The following is a 26,871-nucleotide window of genomic DNA, read 5'->3' on the forward strand; positions in this document are numbered from 1 at the left end:
AAAACCACAAAAATGAAACAAGGTTGCGCAAGATTATTTAACTATTATCACTGACCTGAACAAAAAATTTTATCTCTATAAACACGAGAAACTTGTGACTTTGTTCTTGTATTTGACAAAGCTCATTTACACTAACACCAAAAAAAACCCTTCACCCAAAATAATCCACGGAGGCCCAGTCCCACTTGCTCTGATGCCAATGTCAGCTCTAATGGGAATTTAAGAGTAGGACTGAGCGCATGTCTAACATGTAGGTGACATTTATAATGTCATATTATATTATTTATAATATTTCTCGATGCAGGCTTAGAATGTAAAGTATAACTGAGTGATGTATTTCTCCAAAAAAAAAAAAAAAGAAAAAGAAAAGACCCCCATAATGACTCCTTTTTTTTTTTTTTTTTTTTTTTTTTAATTAAGGTTAACTTTTATGGAGGGTCTACAGAGACTTCATAGTAATTTTGAAACCTTGTTCTTAAAAGCTACAGAACCATTTTTCCCACGCTGGTACACTTGTCCTTCCCGCTGTAAACAGAGAAGCAGATTTATATGTAGAGTTCTGGAAATCTCTTTACAGGATCTAAAAACAGCCTTTCAGTTTGTGAGAATTTTGCCATGATAAACTACGTCTTGTAGTTTGTTAAAATGGGAGTGCTGAGCATGACTGGACAGAAGGAAATTCCAGATCTCCGCAAGTAAATATGTTGCTATTTCTAATAGTTAATAGGAAAGTATTTCCTAATCTCATCATTAGGGCAAAGCTCAGTACTGGTGTCTTGAGACTTGGACTAGACTGACTTGTAGAACACTTGATGATAAGGTAGCAGAAAAATGTATTTATTAGCAGGAACCTTTTATCAGTTTTTATATCGTGGCAATTTGGGATATGAGCAAACAAAGCAATGGTGTACTGAGAAGTGAAGGTTAAAATGGAGTGTATACTTGCAGCAGCCTTTGAAATACTCACGAGGCAAACCTACACTTGTAGTTAACAGGTAGTTAACATGTAGTTAACAAGGGGAAGGAAAAGTGATATAACAGCTAGGAAAAAAAGGAGGAGCGAGAAAGAGGAGATAATCTTGCTCTGAGTACAGAAGGCCTGTGAGACTTGTTTTAAAAACCCTCACCTTCGATGGTACTAATTTACTTTGTAAAATCCACAACGTCCTTTTTTTTTAAAAGGTGTACATACTTGTAGAGCCACCCGCACGTTAACGTATGACTGAAGATAACAGTCCTTGTGAAGGACTTCTGGCTACCTGTAGAGAATATTTTACAATTACTCAGTCCACAGCTCCGCATCTCCTACCCATAACATCTGCTACTTCACATCAAGACGGGCAGCTGCCTCTTCCAAAATTCTGCTCCTGATTTACGCCCGACCCCCTACAAAGCGAATAACCAAACGCAATACATTCACGAGTGCTACTTTTCCCTCGGCAGCTCTGCACACGGCAGATCCTTGACGGGGTAAGGAAGGGATGTCCTGCAGCAGCTGGCAGAAGGGGAAGGAAGAGGAGTGTGACTGGAGCGCGGAGCTGCTGCATTTGGAAGGCACGAACTGTTGTGTTGCTGTCGGAAAGGTTCTGGGGAGCAAGGGAGTTCGGGGACGGAGAGATGTGTTAATAATTAAGGCAAATGCCTACACTTGATAGCTTAAATGAGGGGATCACTTCACGTACTGGAATTTTGCGCGGTGATTGAAGTGCACTGCTTCACTTATTTTAAACGCTGTTTCTCGGTAAGCGAGCTCATGCACTCGGCCGCCGATGGCCCCGCCGGCCGCGCCTTCAGGCCGGGCTGCCGGCGGCACCGGGAGCCGGCGCTCCGCGAGCCCCCGGCGCGTCCGTGCGCACCTCCGTGCACGGCTGCGGGAAAGCGCCGCGCCGCGGGGAACACACCACCCTCCAAAGGGCTTTCCAAAAGGAATAAAGGGAGGAGAAGGGAAAACTCCCACGTGCCGATAACAGCTCAACTGTAACATTCAAACGTCCCAAGGCTCAGCCGCAGCTGGGCGCTCGCCCCAGCTCCCTCAGCTCAGCCTTCGCCGCGGGGCCGGCCGGGAAACGGCCCCGCCAGCTGCGGGGCCCGCGCGGGCGGCGGGGCCGGGGCGGCGCTTCCGCGCGGGGCGGGGCGGAGACAGCGCCGCGAGCCAATTGGCTGCTCCGCGCCGGGAGGTGCGCCCCGCGCTAGCAGCGCCCCGTGATAGGACGAGGAGGGCAGAGGGGGCGGGGCGCTGCGGCACGGCGCGCCCCCGTTGGCCGCTTCTCTCGCCTGGGCGAGGCGGGCGCTGCCATTGGCCGCCTGGCGGCGGGGGGGCGAGTCCGGCGGCAGCGGCCTCCGGGGCTGGGGTCCGTCTCGGCGGCAGCGGCGGAAGTCTCGCGAGGGAGCGCGGCCGGGATTTGGCGGTGCTGCCTCCCTCCCTCCCTCCCTCCTCCCTGCCTGTCGCTGGCTGCGAGGCGCTGGTGTTTGTGTGGAAGGGGGAGGAGGAGGAGAAGGAGGGCAGGCGGAAAGGAGCTCGAGCCCCACCATCCGCCGAGGGGAGCGGACCGGAGCCCCCTCGCCGCCCGCGGAGCTCTCTTTCCCTCCCCTCGCCCCGCCATGGCCTCGGGAGACACCCTGTACATCGCCACGGACGGCTCGGAGATGCCGGCCGAGATCGTGGAGCTGCACGAGATCGAGGTGGAGACCATCCCGGTGGAGACCATCGAGACCACCGTGGTGGGCGGCGAGGAGGACGAGGAGGAGGAGGAGGAGGATGAGTGCTGCGAGGAGTGCGGCCCGCACCACCCGCCCCATCACTACCACCACCACCAGCCCATGATCGCGCTGCAGCCGCTGGTGTCGGACGGGGACCCCAGCGGGGCGGGCGGCGGCGCGGCCGGCGGCGGCGGGGGGCAGCTCCACCTGCACCACCACCACCAGGAGGTGATCCTGGTGCAGACCCGCGAGGAGGTGGTGGGGGGAGACGACTCGGACGGACTGCGGGCCGACGACGGGTTCGAGGACCAGATCCTCATCCCTGTGCCGGCCCCCGCCGGGGAGGACGAGTACATCGAGCAGACCCTGGTCACTGTGGCCGCCGCTGGCAGCAAGAGCGGAGGCGGCGGCTCCTCCTCGGCCGGCGGAGGAGGCCGCGTTAAGAAGGGCGGCAGCGGCAAGAAGAGCAGCAAGAAGAGTTACCTGAGCGGGGGAGGCGGCGGCGGGGCCGAGGGCGGCGGCGGCAGGAAATGGGAGCAGAAGCAGGTGCAGATCAAGACCCTGGAGGGGGAGTTCTCGGTCACCATGTGGGCCTCGGGTAAGTGTGCTCCGGACCCCTCCCTCCCTGGGCCGCGGGCCCCGCCAGCGGCCGCGCGGTGCGGCCGGGACAGTTTTGTTTTGAAGGGAGGCCATGTTTTGATGTGTGCGATGGGCGCCGCCATGTTCATCGCCAGGGCAAGTATGGCGGCTCCCCGAAAAGATGGCGGGGTCTGCGCTGCCGCCGCCGCTCCTGCCCGGCCGCGGCGGGGGGAAGGAGGCAAACATGGCGGCGGCCGCCAAGATGGCGGCGGCGGGGGGTGCGCGGGCGGGCGGCAGCGCCGCCGGCTCCCGGGCCAGGCCGCAATGGCGTAGTTTCTGCAGCAGGGGGAGGCGGGGTGCGGGGCGAACCTCCCCGCGCTCCCCCCGTCCCCGCCCCGCCGCCGCTCCCCGCGGGGCCCGCTCCGCGCCTGCCCCTCGCACTCCCTCCCCTCCCCCGGCCGCCGCCGCCCTCTGTCCTCCTTCTCCCCCGTGTCCCGTCCCGCCGACCCTCCCCGGCTCCCTGCCTGCCGTTCCGCTCCCGTCCCTCCCGCCCCGCGGCCGCGGGTGAGGCGTGTGCGCCGGGCCGTGACCGCGATGTGCGAGCGAAAACTCGCCCTCCCCGACCCCGCGGCTCCCCGGCCCGGGGACGGCGAACCCCGAAATACCGTGTACAGCTCGCCCGGGGGCCGCCCGGCCCCGGCCCGCTGCGGTGGGTGGGGCCTCCCCGCCCGGAGCCCGCGGTGCCGGCGAGGGGAAGCGGCTCCTCGCCCCCGCGGGGCTGCCCGCGCCTCCCGCCGGCTCGGAGGGGGCGGCCGCAAACAACCGGCCCTTCAGAGCCCGAGGGGCGCCGGGGGTGACGGCCGGGAGGGGCGGCTCCGGAGCTGACCTCCGTCCCTGGGAGCCGCGGGGAGGAAAGGGGCAATTCCTGGCTGGCGCTCGGAAACCGTCGGGCTTTTCCTCGACTAGGTCTGAAGCTTTAAATAAGCTTTTTAAGTAGGCACAGGGAGACCTTGTCGTGGGAGATTCTGGTTTTTTGAGGATTTTTTTTTTTTTGTATGTGTAGGAGTGTGTTTTAAAGGCAGTAAAATCTTGTGAAGGTATTTAGTATCTATGGGGCTTGGAGTAAAGCTGACATGCACCTGCCCTACCCACTTTATTATTTTTTTTTTAATTTTTGCAAAAATTATTGCCAGCAGTAATGCTCTGTAATCAGAGTTCTGTCCATAAGTTACATAAGCGTGAAAAAAAGAGGTCAAATAATACTGTTCTTGTAATATTTAAATTGATGGGTGTTTTTTGAATAGTAAGTTGGTAATCTGTCTTTCATACCATAATTTTTGTGCTCTTTCGAATTTTTCAGGAGTCTAGTAAGATAGAGATACTCTTGAACCTTTTGATGTAGTCGAAAATGTTTGTACTCTGTGATGCTTGCAAATGACTAGAAGTTTTGTAGAAAGGACAGTGTAGAAGGGAAGGTGTATTGGACAGCTGAGTTCTCCTGCCTGAAAGATAGAAAGCACAGTGGTATGGATTTTTGCTCTCGTTTTAAATACAGGTGACTACTTTAGCAAGTTTCACAGAGTTATCTGACGCTATTGGCATGTGAGTTGACAACCCAATGAGTTTGAAATTTTTTACTTCTTGATGAAGAGTTTTCCATATACTGTTTAGGATGGCGTTCTCTGTGCTTCTGTATCACTGTATGAAACTGAATAAATTCCCTTGCTAATAGTTTTATTAGAACTGACCATCCAAGAGAGATAAAAGATAATAGAAAATAATACGGTCTGCAGGCTTGTGGAAGCTGCTGGAGGTAGCTGAGTGCAAGTGGCTGTATGACTCATGAGCTGGCAGGATGCAGGACCTCGCTGAGATCAATTGACAATTTCTAGCATGCATTTGCACTCGAAAATTCAGAGTGCCTGGTAGGATGCTTCCTTAGGACTGCATGCTAATTATTACTTGGCCAGAGTGAAGCATGTGTATAATCAATAAATTTGCTTGTCTTCCCACATACACAGCTTTTATGTCAGGGGTAGCCTTGTTGATTTTGGTGGTTTTCTTGTTTAGGAGCACGACCATGGAGCTCAGTAGGAATGATACCCACTTATAATTTACTGAACATTGAATTGCATTGCTACATTTAACTCAATTATATCCATGATGCAGAAGAATAAAGAATACCTGGTCTGACTTGACTTGCCAGAAAATGCCCTTCTAAAAGCAAAATCAAATATATGGGGAAAAAGTTTGACTTCCCCTCCCTTTGCACTTGCAGACACCACCTGCCAGCTTCAAACAGCCTTGATAATAACCTGCTCAGTTGAGAGTGTTGTGAAGTTTTACTGAGAATATTGGGCAGGCTCTTACATTGTCATATGCAGCTTATTTATTTAAAGGGGGCTGATGTGGTCAAATGCTGGGGATTTTTTTTTCCTCTCTTTTAAAAAAATAAATATATATATTTTGCCTTTTTTTTGGCTTGAAACATCAGAGGCTGAATTGTTGCCAGAGAAGTCAAAAAAGAAACAAAACTTGAGGCAGAGGGGTATACACCCAAACCCAAAAAAAACCCCAACCTGGGTACCCTCCCCCAAAAACCTCAAACTAAATAAAGGCCAAAAAAACCTAGAATCACTGGATTGCAAAAGTGTAGTTGTAAAGTTTCCCTGAAGAATTAAACTACTTTATTTTGAAGAAATATAGTAGGTTTGAATCTGTATTTTGACATAATTACAGATTTGCTTCCACACTGATTCACTTGACTGTTTTAAAAGCTAAGTGAAAAGTTAATCAAAAGACAAGTGATAAATAAGGCCATGCATGAAGACAAAACAATGAGCCCTGTATTGCTGTGCATGGGATTTTGAATTGGGAAGAAGGCTACTTGGCTCACCACAGTGTGGGAAGACAATGTGAATTAATTCCTTGTTACTGTTTGCTGGTGCTGCTACATTGGCTTGTACAGGGGTGGTACTAAATTTAACCAATCATAAATCTCTTTCCATAAATTAATATAACATGTCTTGTAGCACCTCTTGAAATGTGTAGGAATAATCTGTGAAATATATAGCAACGTGACTAAAGGGGGCTGCTTAATCCTTGTCTTATTATGTGGTTTCTCAGAAATTGCAGTACTGTTGTTGGCAACAATTTTGACTTCGCATAACTTCTCTTATCACCTTGGTATCTATGGTGATACCAAACTTGTGACCCATGATTAAAGTGTTTAGTTTGAAACATGAGTGCCTTGTTCTAGTTCAGATCTAGTTTCAGTATTTAAGAATACAATTATTTGTCTTTATTCGTGTGTTCATGGAAGTAAGAAGTGAATGAAGGTGCATTTCTGAAAGGATTGAAGAGGGCATATGGTGGATAGTTCAACCACATTCTTGTAGTGTGTTTACTTTATATCAAATATATGTATCAGAAAATTGCATATAGTTAAATCGCATCTAGTCCAGGTGAGACACCCCAGTTTGTACTAGAAAAAATGTTCTTATCAAATGGAATTTATTTGTACCTTTGCTGCATTCAGCTTGAATTGTTGTCTTTAGTGAGGTTTTCCAGGTTGGGTGCACAATAGTGAAGGGGGAGGGGAAGGATCGTGAGAAATCACTTTGTCAGATGGTGCTTGCAAAACTGATTCTTGCATGCAGGAACATTTGGGAAGGTGGTGCTTAAATGCTGGTTGCACCAAATGCTGGAAATTTCAAGCAATTGGGGCTTAAATTCAAAGATGAAAAAATGGATTAGTATAACTACATCTTCTAGGTAACGACTCTGTCAAGCTTCCAAACCTGAAATAAGTGTTGGCTTAAACTGTTACTGTAAGCATAGTCTGCAAGCTAAAGGCTGAAGTAGCACAACCAAATATTGCCCACAGATGTTAAACTGCTCAAGTGTCCCATCCCTAGATGGGAAAGACAAAGACACAGAAGTTACATGTATCTTTTGGAAATTATTTTCCATAATACAGGAAACCTGTGTTGTGGACCCTTATTTGGAAGTTTGAGAGTTCATATTGGGTTTCTAGAAGGTTCTTCAAAATCTCTTAAACTTTCAATGACTCAAAAAATAGAAAGGTTTTCATTTTACTTCATCAGACTGCAGGGGTGAGAAAAATAACCATCTGCTGTCTGACCACTTGTCTTTTGTAGTATAAATGATAGATGAGTCACTTAGTTCAGTTGTGGGGCTATATCAGGGATGGCTGAAATGCTTTGCAGTGTCAGATAGGTAATGAGCTTCTTACAAAGTTTGTTATAATGGAGGCAGAAAGTGATTTTCCAGTTTAAAATATTAAGATGACAATCTATTTCTGACTCAGATTAAGACAATGATACAGGCTTCTGTTGTAAGTATTGAATCTGCCCTGACATTTTTTCCAGTGATAAGGTAGACTGTTCTCTGCGTTTGCTTTAAATGTATTTTCAGTTTTGAAAGCGAAATACACAAATGTGGTTCACCATCTAAAATGACTCAGTTAATTTGCTTCTTAGCCCACCTTCAGACTACAATCCTCTAAACTGCTGTTGGTTCCTTCCCTGGGGCACTCAAGTCACTCCTGTGCTGACCATTCAGAAGGTCACAGTGCTTCAGCACAGTCTCCTAAGTGCTGGAGTCAGATGATGGCTGTTGATATATGCACTGGTTTTGTCAGTTCACGTCTCAGTGGTGTGAAATAAGAGATGGGTGACACAGGGAAAGAAGAACCTGTTCTCCATCTGTGTGCAAGGCACGTCAGAAGGAAAGTAACCTAGCAGCCGTTTAGGTTAAAAAATGACATACTGTGCAAAATGGAATTTTAACATTCAGAAGTGTCTGCTAAATAACTGTATTATTTAACAAGCTAATTACGGTTCTTTGCTTCCAAACATGACCAATGAACTAATTTGCCTGAGGAGATTGCAATGTGGTAGCAATAACCAAGCTGTTACCACAGTGCCTTGGTGCTGCACAGCTGCCGAATACATCCTTTATCCTGTAATTGCTTTTCAGCTGTTCCTAAAAGCAAATGTGTTTAACTGTGTGATCATATTTTAAGCTTAAATGTTCATCCTTTTAGTAGCTAAGTAGAATGTCTTTTAATTTGGTGCCTTGAGGAGGAAGCTGTAGGATCAGGTGTCATTGCTTTGCTACCAGGTGTATCTCGAAAGTTCTCTTTTGCACCCTGTTTTCCTCAGATGAAAACTGATTGAACAACAATGTGTTTTCCTTTCTCAGTAATAGAGAAGGAGGATGGCTCAGAGATTTGGTAATTTAGATAAAATCAAGAATAACAAGGAAAATCATGAATAAAACTTAGAAAAAATAGTGACAGAGCTTCTTGGGTTGAGAGTTAAGAGGGTCATCTTAGCAAGCTGGGGAGTTCCAGAGTTGTCAGCTGCAACTCAAGAAATGCACAAAATAATGGGATTCCAGGGTGGGTGGATTTTTTTGTGTAATAGAAGGGCTGTAAGAGATGGAGAAATTGTGGTCATAGGAGCAAGATGTGATCAATAAAGTATTGGGAAGCAGATTCTACCATGTTTTGTTATTGATTTGTTGCATGGAGTTAGTAGTTTCATTCCAGTAATCTTGGTTCTTCCTACTTCATTCATACTTGAATGAAGCCCAATACTTGGGCTTGGTTCTCTTAAAACTTCAGGTTGTTTCACCACTAGTCACAAGACACAACTGGCTAAACACTGAACTTTCATTGATCTTAGCAGAAAAATGTTTGACATACTTGCTATGAAGGGCCTAAGTGGATCTGGTTCAATATGTATATTGCCCATATTTAGGGGGCAGTGAGAGATGTGCAGATGGAAGGGCACTGAACATGAAGGTGTGTTAGGGTATGTCCTAAAAGAATGCATAGAACAACCCAGTTTAGACTAAGTATCTGCCTTAATGCAGGCTGGCATAGAAGAATGCAGGGGGAGTCCATTAAAATTGTGTTCCAAGTTCATTACAGAAAGCTGCGTTGGATCTGTAAGAATAGTGCTTCAGCTGAATGCCTTATATTTGAGTCTGCTCTAGTCTCACGTGGTTGTAAGGGACAAAACAAAGTAGATCAGACAGTATATATAGTACTTAATTTCCTTTACCTGACTGGCTCTGTGGTTCTGTCTGTATATAACTCCCATGGGTGGCATCCAGAGGTGTCACTGTAATTTCAGGGTTGTGTCTGTGTTTTGCTTTGCTTTGGACGCAGTATGTTTGATTCTCTGATGCTTCATGAGAGGAAAAGGGAGAGGTAATTTGCCTGTAGTGGGCATTAGGACTTGCTTGAACGCAAAAAACAGCAAACAGTTAACTTGTCCAGTTTGCAGTGAGAATGATTGGTTCAGCCTGAGTGAAAGTTTGCTTGCACTTTACCCTGCAGACTTTGAGCTGCCTAGTCCAGGTTGATAGGTCATCACAAATAAAGTAAATTTGTGCATAGAGGACGTTGGTAAAATTTTTCAATTTCCAGACTTCCTCCAAAAGTGTGTGTGTATGGGGGGTTTATTTTGTGTGTTTTTGTTTTGTTTTCCCAATGACCTGATAATGTCACAGGATGGTCATGATGCTAAAGAGGTACTGAAGTCTGCTGCTACTTTTGCAGAAATATTAGCCTAATATTACACTTCAGGGTAACTGTTTTATATTTTATTGTTTTGGTTTAAATTTGTTTTTGGAAATGTGTGCTGCTGTAGAGGCGCAGTTTTTTGTTATAGAAAAACGTGGGGTTTTTTTTATTTTCATATAACTGTTAATATATTAAACAGTCATTTTTCTTATGTTTTGTTGTATCCAAGCAATATGTTTATAGTTTTTTGTTTTGCTCCAGTAGTCTGTGGAATTATATAGCTATGGAATTGACTTCTGTTGGCAAGCTTTTGGGAAGTAAAGCCACTGAAGGCTGGCTTTCAGTTTGGTCCTCAAATAGCAAAAAAGCACTGTGGAATAGCAAACCTTTGTGCTGGAGAAAGAAAGAAGATCTTTAAGAATGTATACAGAATTTCCTAGTTGACTCATCTGATGTGAGGCAGGAAATGAAAACTTGAGTATGAGTGTCATCAAACAGTCAAACTGCACATTCTAGGTAGATGTTGAAATGGCCACATTGAGGGCAGCTGATCTCATTCTAGTCTCAGCATAGAGAAGGTGTCACGTTTAGCTTTGCAACAATTCTGCGCCATTCTTAGCTCCCAGTCTTTTTTCAAGTTTCTGTTTGAAAGAGCAAGTTGTTGCCAAACTAGAGGCTTATTGGCTTGAATTTGTAACTCCTTCAATTGCTGTAAAATTTAACATATAATCTTCGCTTAAGGTAAATTCAATTGCTTTTTTAAATCACTGGTAGGGTCTGAAAGGTAGTGTGGTGGTGAGTGGACAACTAAAAAGGTCAATAGTCAGTTTTGTGGTTTATTTTGAGTTTAACGCTGCAGATAGTATTTTCTTATTTATACTTCTGTCTTTGCAGCATTGGAGACTGTTTTCCTCTTTCACCATGGAATATACATGAACTGCTATTTGATCTGGTAGATCAGATTAAACCTCAAACTAGCAGTAACATTTCTAGAAATAGCTTGGTGGCAAACATTAAAAGCGAGCATTACAAATGAATAGAAATTAGTTTCTGGTATATTTCTTTTATTTGCTTGCCTTGTTCTCTCTTCCCTAGCTTAAGTTACTGAGTAATGACTAATGTTATTTCCTGTGTTTCTGTTTAGGGGAAAAATCCCGAACATTTTGTCTTTTGTTTTCTGCCTTATGTTTTCCTATCTTTTTTTATTTGGTGAAATATCATTTCTGTCCTATCACCTTGTGTTTCCACTGCTTAAACAATATATGTAAAATAAAACTTCCCGTTATTTTTGTGTAGCCTCTTGTGTATAAAACAATTTCCAGAATCTTCTCCCCATACGGGTAGTAGAAGTACTGTCAAGCTGTATTACATTGAGCTGAGTAGTTACAGCCATATATACATCTGTTGTCCCAGGTGTATTTGAGGGTGGAAAACAGGGTAGGTGCTGTGTCTTCCTTTCTGCTGCTGTGAACACTGCAGTGAGGAGCATAGATGGATGTTTCTGTTCTCTCTCATTGTTGTGTCTCTCAGTTTCTGTTATAAAATAGCAAGAGGAGATAGAATGCATGGTACAATGTTTTCTAAGGTATGAATGTGAGTAGACAGCAACAGCAGGTCTTCCACCTGATTTCACTGCAGTCCTTGAGCACAAATTCATAGGAGGAGCTCTAGAGCAAACCAGAGTATCTTAACTGGCTTGCAGATCAAAGCCTTGAATAATCCCAGTCTGCTGTTTACATAGTGGAGTGGGAAAGAGCTTAGGCTGGCCTTTGCCACAGAAGGAAGAAGCCCCCTTGGGAGAGAGACACATGATTTATTTGCTTTCTTTGAGATCTGTCTGCAAGTCTTTGAGGAAAACTTAATTTTACAGGCAGGTACTGAAGCCCATCAGCAGTTATTTTTAACTTTCTTGTTTCTATGACATTTCTATTGGAGGTCAGGGAAGTCTGAAGACTCTGAAGTAAAGATCAGTAGTCCTGACATCTTAGGGTAAGTGCTGCTCTTCTGATAGGCTTGCAAAGTTAGGGACTGCTGCTGAGTATCAGCATGGGTATAGTGGAGATCAGTCCTGAAGAGGTTAAGGGAAATAGGTATTTAGGCATTGTCTCAGGAAAAGTACATTATCTTTTAAGTGCAGCCAACATTTATAGGATTGTTCTACTAATTTCTGTATTTGTTTGTGCTTAAAGTAGATATGCAATTTCTTCTTTTTTTCCTCACTCACTGTGTTCTTTGTGTTCTTCAGGCTGTAACTGTATGGGTGTCTTTTTGCTCTTCACAATTAGTGTGGAAATCTGGAAGTGCAGTGTATTCTTTTCAATGTGCAGCAATAGTGAATTTGTATTGAGATATAACCTAATAATTTTATGCTGTTTTGATCTTTTTTTAGTATATATTGAATTCAGTATTTTCTGTATTTCAGATGATAAAAAGGATATTGACCATGAAACAGTGGTGGAAGAGCAGATCATTGGAGAGAATTCTCCTCCAGATTACTCAGAATACATGACAGGGAAGAAACTTCCTCCTGGTGGAATACCTGGCATTGACCTCTCAGACCCCAAGCAATTGGCTGAATTTGCTAGGTAAGTAGGAACAATGGAGCTTTAAAATGGTGTTCTTTTCAGTGGTTTAATTATGAAATTGTTAGGCAAAATGGTAGATTTAGTATGGCTTATAATTCTATTTAATTATCTTGTAAAACAAGGGATTTAACACAGCATCAGCTACTGTGTTCTGAACTAAAATAACAGGGTTTTATATTCAGCAGTGAGTTCTTCATTGCCTTCCTGTCCCCAGTTCCATTAGGTAAGACTGGACCTAAATAAATTAATTGATAGACTGCATCACTCATTGCTCTAGGTAACCCTGCCTTGGGATTGGACTAGATGGTCTTTAGAGGTCCCTTCCAAGCCTAACAATTCCGTGATTTTACATGACAGAATATTTCTTTAATGTTAGTAGCCTTAAATTTCTGAGCACCTAAAGATCCAGTAAGTGAAATGCTGCGTTGGGGTTGTTCAGTACAAAATAGTAAAGCTACAGGATTTAGTTGGCAATGCCACTTCCTGTTCTTTTTCACCTGCTTCTTAAGCTGAAGTTCTTAAATCACGCACTTTCAAGTGCCACTGATAATTGCAGTTTCACAGTCGGTAACTATACTGCTTGGATTTTCTCGGGGGAGTCGAATTGTCCCTGGTTTGCGTATCAATAGGCTGACCTGAGTGCCAAGGTGACTTTTACTTTCCGGCGGCGCTGGCGTGCCTCGCGCGGGGCGGGGCGGGGCGGGGCGGGGCAGTGCAGCCCGTGGCCAGCAGAGGGCAGCCGCGAGGCCGCCCCGGAGCCGCTGCCGCGCCGGGCTCGGCCCCGTCCCCTCGAGCGCCTCCGGGGCTGGCGCCGCTGAGTGCTGCGCGTCCGCTCGCTGAGCACGGCTGCTGCCGGTCTCTGGCTGCCGCTGCCACATTGTCCCAAGATGAAAGCAAAACACCTGTAAAGCCACATTCTTTTTCATTTTTGTAGCAGCTGGCAGAGCTTGGGTGCACGATTCTGATGCTCAGAGCAGGTGGACAGTCACATGTTGTCATCCTTACTACCTAGTAGAGAAACAGTGTACCTTTTTCCAGGCAGCTGCTAGGTGGTCTGGCTTCTTGGTTAGCTGGATCTTGGTGTTCAGTGTTTGCATGTCACCCTAATTTTTAAAGATTTTCTAAGCCTTCTGATGTTTACATTCTTGTAACAAACTTTCTCACACACTTCATGTAAATAGCTTATTGTTTTGCATTCTTTTATGGAGGAAGAGAAATTTGATGGACTGTTGGTTTTGTCCAGTGTCATTGGAGAGGTGGCACTTTCACCCTCCAATCCACCGTCACTTTTGGAAATCTATAAATGTTGGAGTCAGAAAATAAACTTCCGTTTTTACCTTGGAAAGAGCAGCGAGTCTGCGTTGTGTTGTTTGGTGTCCTGTAGTGACATTTGCATTTATTCCCGTTTCACCTTTTTGATCTTGCTGCTTTTTACAGGTTTTGTCCTGTTACTCTGTAGTGTGTTTGTGCTGCAGGAATAACAGCACAGCCTCATCCCACAATTACTTTCACTAAAGCCATTGAACTATGAGTTTTGAAGGCTCCTGGTAAATAGTTCTGTAGGGCTTGCTTCCTGCTTCAGACTGTCTGACCTGGAAATGTGTAAAAGCACATTACAAACAGCTGAAAACAGGGTTTTATCTGAAGTGATGGGTGGTTCTACCTATTGATACTCTTATGTTTTACTATCATTTATCAAAGTTACTGTAATGCTATCTGAGACCTGCTGAGGAGTTCATAAATTTTTTTTTGAAAGCAAATGTTTAAGTGATACTCCTGAGTGTACATAGTGTTCCAATTCTAAACTGTTACTTATATGTTTCTACTCATCGTGTGCTTAGAATGGTGTTCTCCTTTACTTTAAAACATGCTGAAACTTTACTCTGGTTCTATTAGACATTGAAGTACTGAATAGCTCTCTTTAGGAAGCAGAAATAGTTTCTTGCAGGATATTCTCCATGCAAATACTGAATATTTGTTCTTCAGATTGACTTGAATACTTGAAATGGTTGTCAGGATTTGGGGTTCTTGAAATGACCAGGCTGCTTCTATCAGATGTGTCTGCATATTTCTGAATATTGTGGAATGTTTTAGTTAGGTTTCTATTGAGAAAATAGTGGCTGCTGGCAACATTTCAAAATTATTACTTTTCTATATTTATAGTATTTCAGAATGTTCTAGGAAGTTCCAGAGCTGGAATTTGTAGCATGTAGTGGAAAGATTCAGTTTTATGTGTACAGCCTCTTTTCTCACAGCAGATAAAATGTAATCCATTTCAGTCAGAAGATGAATGTGTGGTGGTAGAGGAAGCACCATGCGTGGATATCATCTTTAGTAATATCCCCAAGTTGCTCAAAACCTGGGAAAAATTGTTCTCATAGCTTAATTGTAGATACATGAGAATTTAATGCATTTTCTAAGAAAGGTTATTTGATTTCTTGGTCAGAATCGGTGACTGACAAACTTCTACTCTTGCCTTACAGTTGTATATTATGTCTTAAATTATTGTGTTTCTTTTTCTGAGGGTGTGTTAGAATTTGAATATTTCTTGTTAAGGTCTTGTCCTCTTGCAGTGAAATGTGTTGAAGGGACTCCTTAGCTAATAAGATGGATTCAGACTACTGTTCAGTTGTCTTACTGACCTTGCTGTGTGCAGTATCACTAGGAACTTTGCATGGCAAGCTGGAAGAAAAAATTGGGTTTACATGGCTGGAATTGGCTTTGGAGGTTCAAGGAGTAGAGTTTTTCATGCTAAAAGAATGTGTTTGTTTAGTATAAAGTTCTGTGAGATTGCCAAACATTGCTCATTGCTTTACAGTTCAGAAGCTAAAAATTTTTAGTAGCTGTATTCTGAAAACTTTTAGCAGCACATGAAGTTGAAAATTGCTTCTAAATTTAAGTGGCTTCATGTGCTGTACGGTTTTGAATTACAAATTTGCATTTAGATTATTTGAAAAAAGAATTGTGACTGTCCACATAGAAGGAAGTGTGAACTGGCTAGTAAAATTATATGCTAAGTGCATTGTGTATAGTTGAGAGCAAGTTATGTAGGGTTGCTTTTTGGTTTTCCTTAAACTAGGAAGGAATCTCACCATACATTTGTAGAAATTATCTTCTCTGAACCAGGCTACATCCACTGTTTATAGCAAATGCAGCTTATTTTGATAAATTGAGGATAAATTGATTTTAAATATTTGCATTGATTATTAGGAACAAAGTTCTGAGGCTAAGCTTAAACAGAAAAAGCTTGAATTTTAGTGGTAGTAGATTTTGACCAAGGTTCTAGTATTCTGATCATGATCTAGTTAGTGAAAGGCAATGCAGGGACAAACCTGATGGTTGAAGTTGTTTGTAGCTCTGCAGGCCTTTAAAAAATAATTCAGAACTGTGGTAATTGAGCAGCTGCAGTGGCCACCAGCGCTCAGAGCTTGGTGGCTCTCGCAGAGCGAGCGGTTGCGGTGTCCCTTGCAATGCAGTTGTCTTTCACTGCCTGGTTTGAGCATATGCCATTGAGTCATGTAGCAGGAATCTGAATCCTTTAACTGGAACTCTGACAGTTTTTCCTGGAAAAGCTTTTTTGCATTCTGTGATTCCATTGAAAACACTGTGATTAAATAGGCTGTGTCAGAACATCGACATGTTCGGTAATGCATAGATGAATGACCAAAAGTTACACCTGGCTGGAAGTTTATGACTTTTTACAGATTATTTTCTTCTGTTTTAGGAGTCTTGAATTTTCTCTAGCATGCTCTGAAAACACAATAAAAAAGAAAAAGGTGGAATTCTCTTGCAGTCATATCAAAATGTGAAATATTAATTGTGAATGATCTGCTCAGAAGGACAGAACCTAATAAATCACTATGTTTTCATTTGATACTTTTGACTGGGAAACTGGAAATCTCTTCAAGTGGAGTAAAATGCTTCATCCAAATCTAAATTGATGCTCAGTAGTTAGCTGTGAAGAAATCATAGCTGCTTGGTAATGAAAACTTAAGAAGGTAGTAGGGATATTTCTAGAATGTGCATATGGCAAATTCCCTCAAAGCAAGCCACTAAAAATTATATCCCTGGCTGCCCCCTCCCTCCTTCTTGTCCTCCAAATACATGAGTCAACTGGCTGAAGACAGCAGAACACAGACATCAGTAAAACAAAGAAATAAGAAGGAATATCCTGTAGCTGGGAAATTGGCACAGTAATGGGTCCTGTTGGTAAAAACTTTATTCTTTGTGGGTTTATTTTTTGCTGATCTTGGTATCTTTTCTGAAGGAGAGCCATTGTGAGAACTGCCTTCCTTTCTATCTGCTTTCCAAACCTGTAGAAAACAAAAGAGAGGAAACTGCATTAGAGTTTGAAATAGGACACCCTTCTTAGAAGCAACAAAGCCTTCTGGTCATCCAGATTTATGACTTAGGCCTCTTTATAAGGTGTATGCTTTCGTGTTGGTTTTGTTCCTGTTACAGAGAAGCTTAAAGGGCAGTAAAATGACAATTGCTTTACCCAGTATTCTTCTGGGGAGGGGACATCTCCTGCTCTGTGCTCCACTGCAGAGGTCAGTGTCCCTGTTTACACATGTGATATTCCTCATAACTGGGACAAACCTAGTAGTAGAATCATGGAGTGAAAGAACTTCTTATGGCAGTTTTCTTCCTAACTGTGACTGAAGCAGGTAAGACACTGGCTTTTTCTTGGGTTGAATGTAGACAGATTCCTAGGACACCTTGTGCCACTCCCCTTTCATCTTGTTTATCCAAAAGCCAGTCTAGCCAGTTCCAGGAGTTGTTCAGCACAAATAAACTCTTGCAGTAGCACAGGGCTGTGACACTCAAGTTGGTTCTGCTCAGCAGGGCACTGTAAGGGGAATGGAAGAATGAGGGGAACACATCAGCAATGCCTGTAACACTACTGAGAATAATTTCCTCCACCTCTGACTGTTCCTGAGGAGGTGGAGGGTGGGGGTGGCCATCAGCACAGGTGAATATCATTGGTGGTCATCAGAGACCTCTAGGATGTGCCTGAGGGAAAAAGTGTAAAGCTGTTAAGATTAACTTTGTGTACAGAGGGAACAGAAAGGAGCTGAGAACACAAAACTCCTCAGCAGTGGCAAAAAAAGGGAGATTATGGAGCAGGGAGGAAATTCTGTACTGTTATTTGAATTATATTTCCTTTCTTCCCAGCTTTACCACCAATTTCTGTGGCTGACTTTTAAAATTACATCAATTGACAAGTCTGTAGGTTATGAACAGGGATTTGGGATGGGGATTAAGGTTCTCTTAGGGTGAAGTACTCTCAGTTCAGCCGTGTAGATGAAAGGAGGTAGTTAGATTTAACTTTCAGACACAGCACAGTGACAATATTGTTTTATTTTGAGAAACTGAGTGGTTTAATATGTGTGATTTCACTCAGTCTTCCTTATGCATGGATATGCAGCTCATTCTGTAAAGCTATTGGGTTGCATGCATTCCTGCTACCTCTGCTGTCATCCATTCCCTCCCTCCATTCCCCCAGTGCACGTTAAGACGTAGCCTTTAATTGCAGTGTCCCAGTGACTTGATCCAAAAGGTACAAGGTACCTTTCCTGATTGTCACAGTTAACTGATTTGCAGTTGCCCCTCCTAGGGGCAACGCATATAAACTCATCGCAGAAATGAAAATTTTGGTCTTGCTATGTAAATTGACTTTCTGCAAAGGCAACTGTTTCTGAAATTTCACCCCAGTATTAATGTGTGTGTCTGTAGTTGTATTAAATAGTGATATTTGTTTTAGAGTGCTGTTTTTGATTAATATTTCAGGCTAAGAAAACTTGGATGGAGCTGGTAGAAATGCTCTACTGGGTGGTAGCCAAAAGTCTAACCACCAGCAGCATGAGCTACCTGTACCAGTGTAATTAAGATCAACAGCACAGATTCTAGTCTGGTCTCCTTTTGCAGAAAGTTAATCTTAAAGTAAGACCAAAATATTTTTTTCTAGTACATTGAATATGTAAGTCTTGGAATTCTTCTCTGAGGGATTGTCCATATGGCTTCTGCAGCTTTGTGAGCAGGATGACATTTTTTGACACAATGATCTACTGTAGCTGTGCCTGTGGTGTTCATGCCCTCATGCCTTTAATCCAGGTGTACAAAGGGCCCAGCAGCTTCCTCCTGCCTGTGGCACTGAGATACAACCTGGACTCTATTTGACATCTCTTCTTTTGCATTGTCTGCTGCTGTTTTGTTGATAAGCCTGGTTATCTGTGGAACCCTGTGTATAAGCAGAGTCTTGTTCCACATTTTAGGGTTAACTTGCTGTGCTTCCATGAAGAGTGAGAAGATGTAAAATTGCTCATTTTTTAACTAAACCTTTTTGTCATTTGTGTCCAAATGTTCAAGTATACTACTGGGCTGATACTGCTTAATTTATAAACAAGGCCTGAACATTAAAAAGACCTGGGTGGACACTCATGTTCTGTGCCTGCTCAGACACTGAACTGAAAAATGTAAGGTCTGTGTTGATGCTGCAGTCTGTCCTGTGTCTGACCGTCCAGTTCACCTGCAATTGGTTCCTCAAGCTTCCTTCCTGCACTGGCCCAGGGTATTTTCCTTCTCACTCTACCTCCACAGCCTGTTAGAGATGATACTGTTGCAGCATTTCTTTCCCAAAGATTGAGGTAATACCAGAGGTAAGATACAAGAGTCAGGAAGAGAATTTAACACAAAGCTTGAAAGTGCAGGCACTACCCACTAAAGGTATTTGCCACGTCTCTTGTTAGCAGTTCTCTTGGTCTAGTCATTCCCCTTACAGGTGGCCAATTAAGACTTTGGAACAATAGTGGTTTTACTCATTCTGATCGTGTCAGGGACACAGATCTCGGACCTACATTTTTTTTTGCTTCATTTTTTTGGGGGCTGGGGGGATGACTCAGCCAACATTTAACAGGTTGATTGAATTAGAAGGAGGTAGTTTTGGCACCAGCTTTGTCTCCTCAGGATGTTTGTTCTCTAATGGAATTAAATCATGACACACTGTTCTCTCCTGTCCCATCTTGTGAAATCATTCTTCTGTGACCATTTTAGCAATTGCTCATTTCTGTCCCTTTTCCTGTTTCTTAAAATCACAGAGACATAATAAGGAGAATCCCATCCTAAAGGTAATTGAAAGTTTTCTGTAGGGGTACTGTAAAGACAGCTTTTGTGTGTGTGTGTTTTCCTACAGCCTCAGTACCTGTAGTACTATTGAGTCTGGAACCTCATTGGAGAGTGCCGTCAGTTAGTCACTTGTTTGCAGTCAGGTATTTTACTGCTTTACTCAAAGAGACTATGTAAACTAAAAACAGCACAAGTCTAATCAATAAGGTCAGCTGAGTTGTTCTGTAGTCTTGGAAAAGATAGTTGCGATGAAAATTAAGACAATGAGGAGACTGCTGTACGGGAACAGATGTAGTTTGCTGTATTCCGAATGTTTCTGCCCTTAAGTTGATGAAATCTTAGTTGTACTGCTGGTTGTGGTGCACAAGAGGAGCTTTGTCAACACAAGCACCTTACACCCATTTGCAAGCCACTGTTAATATCTGTAAATGTGTTTGTAACCCTGCAGGAGACTGTAGTGTTCTTCAGGATAGCTCTGTACCTGCCAAGCGTAGTCTGGAGATGCTGAGGCAAGCAAGAGTTTCCCAAGTGCCCACTTAGAAAAAAGAGCAAAAGCAGCCTCTAAATCCTTGGGGTTTAGAGATGTCTGTGAAGTGGCTGTCAAGTGCTTTAGTCTGTAGATGATCACTTGAACTGTGCTACATCTGCACTACTGAAAGGACTCAGAGTCAGGGACCAGTGATGGTTGACAGAGCCATGGGAGACTTGTCTGTCACATATCACTCCACTGGCAGTGTAAGATGATTTTCCTGGGTCTTCAGGACTTCTGAGGGAATTTTTTCACTGCTCTTGCCTTAATTCACCATCTTCTCTCAGCAGTCCATGTGAAGGAAAAAGGTGAAAGCAGATTTCAGCCATAAGAGTGTGACAGTACCAAAGAAGTCTGGACTCTGCTTGCAGAAACCGAATGCGTTTGTGGTTAGAATGGATGCGTTTATTTTCCCTACAGCTCTTGGGAAGTTTTTGAGTGTTTAAGAGTTGCTGTTTAGCTATTTTTCCTATAAATTAATAAAAAGGGATGTAAAAAAGTACATATATATGCATTGCTTGGAAATCTCTTCCCCCAGCCTTGTTATTTTACATCAGTTTCCAGAAACAGAACTCGTGCGGATTAAAACTGTCGTGAATAGCAACAGACACTTTTCCTTCTTAACATTTAAGAAGAGTGTGTACCAGAACTGGAATTCAGATAATTCCAGTTATTTTGTTGATGTCAAGCTACTCCTTCTATTTGAGGCTAGGGAACACCACCAAACCTGTGGATTAATTTACAGATACAATATGTAGGCGCTTCCCTTTGTCACACAGAACTGCCATGTGCTGTACTGCCAGGAAAAGCAGTTCAGTAACCCCCATGAGCATACTAGCTCTGCTTCCACAGCAAGATTTGGGATGTGCAAAATCTCATTGCTCACCTGAGGGAATCTCAGCTCCATGGAGGTCCATTTATTTACACCCACCTGCCACTTTAGTTAGATGGAGATAAACCTTTTCTTTATAATTTTTTGAACACAGCACCACAGGTTTGAGAAATAAAGACAGCTGAAAGTGCAGTGCAGTTCCCTCGAATCACATCTGGCTCTTCTGACAGATGGTTGTTCAGGATTGTTTTGTACAGAGTCTTACTGTATGTAAAATAGACCTAACACATACAAGCAATAGTTTGCTGGGCTCCTTATGTAGCAAGGGAGGTTAGTGGCACCCATAAAATAATGAGGATCCTTGTCAGTGACCCGGGGTAAATTGGTGATTTCTTGTCAGTTGCCAAGAATGGAATCTGTGTGCACAATACCTTAAAGTAAGAGTAATTACCATTTCTGTGGTTGAAATGGTTGTCTATATTGTGTGTGTGGATTCCACAACCTGCCTGATTCTGCTTTCCTGTTTCTATAGAGTTTTCTTTAGAAGTCTTGTGTGATGGAAATACTGTAGAATGATTGAACCTATACTCCTTCATGTCCTGCACGGATGGAGAGGAAGTGAAGCTAAATAGGTCACATGGGTATACTGGCACAGCACAAATGGAGTTTTCAAACAAAACCTCCTAATTGCAATTAGCGTATGTCAGGGGGAAAAAAAATCTCAATTTCCACGTATTCAGAGGATTAAAAAGATAGTATTAAATGTCTTATTCTGTATTTGAGAGGTCCTTCTGGAAAGCAGAGCATTCCAAAAGCTAAATTATACTGATAATATTTTTATGAAGGTTTTGAAAATGTTAAAGTGAGTACCACTGACACATGTAATACTGGGGGATAAAATATGCTTATTATGTGGGCACTTTGGGGAGAAGAGCTGTCTACTAATGTGTTTCTACTAATATTTTTGTACTGTATTTTTTATCTTTAAGAATGAAACCAAGAAAAATTAAAGAAGATGATGCTCCACGAACGATAGCTTGTCCTCACAAAGTAAGTGAAGTGCTCAGCTTCTGAGTAGATAGTAATTTGTAGATCAGATTTTTGTATTGATGTTTTCTCTTGAGAATGAATAACTAAAATATTTTACTGTTAATAGTATACACTCAGTTAAATGTATTTTAGTTGTCATTCTCTAGAGGCTTCCTTTAAAACCTTTCACTGAATAATATATTATTCCCATTCCTTGTCTTAAGGTTAGTGCATCCCTAATCTTCTGGTAACCATGATGCACAGTCCCTAACATGCTGGTTTTACTGTTGTGATTTCCCGACACCCAAGAATACATACTTGAAAGAATATTCTGAAAGCTGTTCAAAGTACGTTCCTAAGATCTATATATCCTCTGCTTGGAAACTATGACAGATTTGGAGTCTAGATCAGGAATCAGCAATTTATGGTGCAGATGCCAAAGTCAGCTTTATTGGAAGACTCTGAATTGCATTCCACAGAGCTGGAAAGTGCATCATCATGAAAGAGAGAGGCAGGCATCCTTGAGATATGATTCTGATCCACTGGTAGCAAGGAAGCTTCTGTCTTGAATAAATGTTGCCAGTCACCTGGATTGGTAGCCTGTGGCTTTACTGCATTATCCAGCTTTTGTAGTGCTTCTTTTAGCTGATTTAGTCTGTGACTAAAAAAGACAAACACAATCTTGCTGACTTCTGGTCTAGATAAGTGTGAGCCTAAGCAAATAATCAGGGCAGATAGCTATTAGAATTATCTATTAGAGAGCATGAATAGAAGGCTACTTTCTGGTATAAGGAATTTTCTGAATTCATATAAATTCTGAATTCCTCTTTGTGCTTATATTGATTTCCAATTCTCCACATTCTGAAAGTGACATTTTTTTTGTAATGCAGTATGCAGAGATACAGGAACAGTTATTTTTTACTATACTGAGGAATGTTACCTTCATTTCTTTGATTTACTTTTTCATAGCCTCAACTTCATCTAAATGGGGGGGAAAAAAAGAATGTTCTATCCTTCCATTTTCTATCTTGTAGTGCTTGTTGGTTTTAGGCATTCTATTATTTAATTCAGTTTAACAAAAGAAAAACATTGTAGCTGCACCTGCTGCTCTCAGAGGCAAGAAGGAACTTAGAAAGAAATGCAAAAAAAAGTTGATGGTCTGTTTACTTTGGCACTGCTTTGCCTCACCCACTTTTGCTATGTGCAGCGAATGGTGGCACAATATTTCAAAATCAAAGATGTTTTAGTGCCTGAAGAGAGAACTCCTGAAAGTGATACTTCACCTTTTTTGTAAGAAACAAAGTTTATTTAAATGTATTTGTTTAGGAGAAAAAAAAAAAGCCTGCAGAATTTAAGATTAGCAGTTTTACAGTCCTTTAGGTACTGTTAAATTTTAACACAGCGGTGTTGGCAGACTAGTCTTATATATATAAAAGTTTAAACAGCATCACTAGTACTACAGATAGGATTTATGATTATGAACAGGATTTTATGAGCTATTTTGAACCTTGAGGAAGACATTTATTTATAAAACATATGATAGATATTTGTTGATTGTCACTAAGAAGCGGAAAAAATGTAGAAGGATTAGGTAAATAGAGCCCCAAGTCACTGCTGGCTTAAGCATACTCTGGAATCAAAAGTGGTATTCCTTTGTCAGTGCAGGGTTGACCCCCAGGTTAACTGTACCTGAATTAATGTGTCTTCTGCTTTTGGATTGAGCTGGGACTAACTCACGCTGTGTTCTGCTGCCCAGTATCACTTTGTAGGTTTAATCTGCAGCAGCAGTGGCACTCTCTGTCTCAAGGGGGTAGTGGTCAGGCTGCTGCTGACAGTTTGGACAAGGTAGTTCCTGTAAGTTGTTACATGCTGGAAACCCTCTTGCTCCATTTTTTTTCAGAAATGGGAAAGACAGAGAAGGAAGAGGACAGAATGTTGGGGGATAGTGCGCATACCAGTTGGTACTAGGGAATAATCTGTGGTATATTAGAGACTAATATATTGCAGTACTGTAGTTCTCAGCACTTTGAAGAGTACACCATAGGTATCCATGAACACTCCTTCTGTCTTTTGTTTTTTTTTTGATTGGATTTTTGTTTTGTGTTTGCTTTTTTCCTCTGAAACCTGTTAAGTGCTTTTGTTTGTTTTTTTCATTTGCTTCTGTCAGAGTCTGCATCTTCTCCATAAGACTGTCCTGTTATTCATTTGACTGCACATGGTTCATAATACTGAGTGAGGAAAGGGTTTGGGATCTTTTTGTTTGGGATTGGGTTTAGGTTTTATTTTGTCAGCTTTTCAAATGATTAGTTTTTCTTGTATTGCTTTTTAAGAAGTAAATGTAAGGGATGTTCTTTTCAGGGCCAACTATTAAGAAAGTATTGAGGATATAAAAGCATTTAAAATGCTTGTACTGTAGCAGATAAAACCTTTATGAGAACTAACTTATCTACTAATTGAGTTTCACTGTTCTTTTTAAGGGCTGCACAAAGATGTTCAGGGACAACTCTGCCATGGGGAAGCATCTGCACACTCATGGCCCTCGAGTACACGTATGTGCAGAATGTGGCAAGGCCTTTGTGGAGAGCTCGAAACTAAAGCGGCATCAGCTAGTTCACACCGGAGAGAAACCCTTTCAGGTACTGCTGGCCACCACCTCCCTGGGAACACTGGAGACCCTAGCTGTACCCTGGCTTCCTCAGGACTTGGGCATACTAGGGCTCTTCTGAAATCTCATGAGGCACCTGACAAACTGGGAGTGCCCTTGAGTTAATTAGGCTATCATTTAATTATTTACATGGACTTCTCTTAGAAATTGGCAAACTGAGTGTACATGGGAGATACCTTTCAAAAGATGCTGTAAAGTTGCCCTGTTTAAAAATGAGGTCTGCAGTTACTAGAGAAGTAAGAAAATGTCTATCCTCATCATCTTTTCAGCTTAGTGCTTGTGGACAACTGAGACTTGGGGCTGCTTGTTCAGTTAGTTACCTCAGGGTACTAATTTTCAGTAGGGTTTGTTAATCAGTTTTCAACAAAATGATGGAGTCACTGAATCTCTTTCCATTTATATTGAGTCACGTGGGCTTCTGCCACCAGAGGTCCCCTGCCCTCTTCATATCATACTCCCTGTAAGTCTTTAAAGTTATTCTTAGTCTTCAGCGCATATGTGTTCCCCAGGACATAGTTAAGATATGTGGGTCTTTTCTAAAATAATCAACAATAAATTTATTTCAGAAACTTGATTTGCAGTCCTCAGGCATTCACTTGGATGCATGCTGAATATTGAATACAGAATACTGCATATTGCATACAAAATACTGAATATTCTGTGTGGTAAATAAAAGTAACACTAAATGTGCTGTCCTTTTTATATCAAGCCCATCTTAAAAGTAAAGCAGGTAAAATGAGAAAATCTTTGCAAATCATCACTCAAAGGGGGAAGTTCTGATGTGAAATCCTGTTTCTATTTTGTCATACATGTTTCACATGCAGAGAAGGTGTCTGTAGTGGAAGTGCTTGCTTGCATGCTGGAGGTCATTTATTTCCCTCTCTGAAAATAGGTATGCTATTGTATATACACTATATACTGAAGTCTTGCAGTTTTTAGTGCAGTTCACAGGGGATCCCTACAATTTTCAGCCTCTGGCTTCATGTTCAGCAGTCTAGTGAATTAGAGAAGACTGTTTTTCTGCTCAGTGATGGAGGTGAGTTCCACTAGCTAACAGAGTGTTTCTTTTCCTTCCAACAGTGTACGTTTGAAGGATGTGGAAAGCGTTTTTCACTGGACTTCAATTTACGCACACACGTGCGAATTCACACTGGCGACAGGCCCTACGTTTGCCCGTTTGACGGCTGCAATAAGAAGTTTGCGCAATCAACCAACCTGAAATCTCACATCTTAACACACGCTAAGGCCAAAAACAACCAGTGAAAGTTGAGGAGAACGTTATCGAACTCAAAGCATCTTACAGGAAAATCAATTGGAAAGAAATACGCTCCCCTTTGTATATTGTTTCTAGGAAAGAATTTTAAAAAAAAAAGGACCCTACAAAACTAAAGGACGTGTTTTGATAAGTAGTAAATAAAAAGCAAAAAAAAACCACACAGAAAACTTGAAGGTGACATTGCTAAGATGATCCACCTTGTTCTGTAACCGCGTTTCAAGAACACGTGTTTTGTAAAGTGTGGCCCCAACCGGACGGGACAGCTCACGAACTTGCATCAGAAAAGACAATTCTTTATACAACAGTGCTAAAATTGGACTTCTTTTCACATTCTTATAAATATGAAGCTCACCTGTTGCTTACAATTTTTTTTAATTTTGTATTTTCCAAGTGTGCATATTGTACACTTTTTGGGGATATGCGTAGTAATGCTATGTGTGATTTTCTGGAGGTTGATAACTTGCTTGCGGTAGATTTTCTTTAAAAGAATGGGCAGTTACATGCATACTTCAAAAGTATTTTCCTGTAAAGAAAGAAAAGTTATATAGGTTTTGTTTGCTATCTTAATTTTGGTTGTATTCTTTGATGTTAACACATTTTGTATAATTGTATCGTATAGCTGTAATGAAATCATGTAGTATCAAATATTAGATGTGATTTAATAGTGTTAATCAATTTAAACCCATTTTAGTCACTTTTTTTGGAGAAATACTGCCAGATGCTGATGTTCAGTGTAATTTCTTTGCCTGTTCAGTTACGGAAAGTGGTGCTCAGTTGTAGAATGTATTGTACAGGCACTGACCGTTTATTAACACCTGATAATATGTACATCCCCCATGTAATAGAAAGGACAACAATAAAACAGTGGTCCTAAAGAAAGAATCTGGCAGAAAATGATCTGTAAGCGCAGTCAATTTTCTTTTGTTGTCCAGAGCAGTTCTAGTTCCTCTTGACCTCCCAGAAATTGGAAGCTAAATAAACTCAAGTTTCCTTTA

The 26,871-nt window shown here is 42.4% G+C and overlaps 1 protein-coding gene across 1 annotated transcript; it reads left to right on the forward strand.

Annotated features, from left to right (window-relative positions):
* The first annotated feature begins 2,318 nt into the window (after positions 1 to 2,318).
* YY1 (YY1 transcription factor) lies at positions 2,319 to 26,871 on the forward strand. The gene is made up of 5 exons (XM_041401942.1): positions 2,319 to 3,298; positions 12,258 to 12,420; positions 21,896 to 21,956; positions 24,413 to 24,571; positions 25,681 to 26,871. Exons 1-5 carry the CDS (start codon positions 2,602 to 2,604, stop codon positions 25,861 to 25,863), a joined length of 1,263 nt encoding a protein of 420 aa, XP_041257876.1. The 5' UTR covers positions 2,319 to 2,601; the 3' UTR covers positions 25,864 to 26,871.

The sequence above is a fragment of the Onychostruthus taczanowskii genome, unplaced genomic scaffold, assembly GCF_017590055.1.
Source record: "Onychostruthus taczanowskii isolate IOZ18803 unplaced genomic scaffold, ASM1759005v1 scaffold1, whole genome shotgun sequence".
NCBI lineage: Eukaryota > Metazoa > Chordata > Aves > Passeriformes > Passeridae > Onychostruthus > Onychostruthus taczanowskii.

What these genes read in the sequence shown, in the direction of transcription:
- YY1 (XM_041401942.1), top strand. Translation starts at nt 2,602, where the DNA reads ATGGCCTCGGGAGACACCCTGTACATCGCCACGGACGGCTCGGAGATG. An exon ending in CAATTGGCTGAATTTGCTAG is followed by an intron (nt 12,421 to 21,895) that starts GTAAGTAGGAAC and finishes TTTATCTTTAAG; the next exon opens with AATGAAACCAAGAAAAATTA. An exon ending in CCGGAGAGAAACCCTTTCAG is followed by an intron (nt 24,572 to 25,680) that starts GTACTGCTGGCC and finishes TCCTTCCAACAG; the next exon opens with TGTACGTTTGAAGGATGTGG.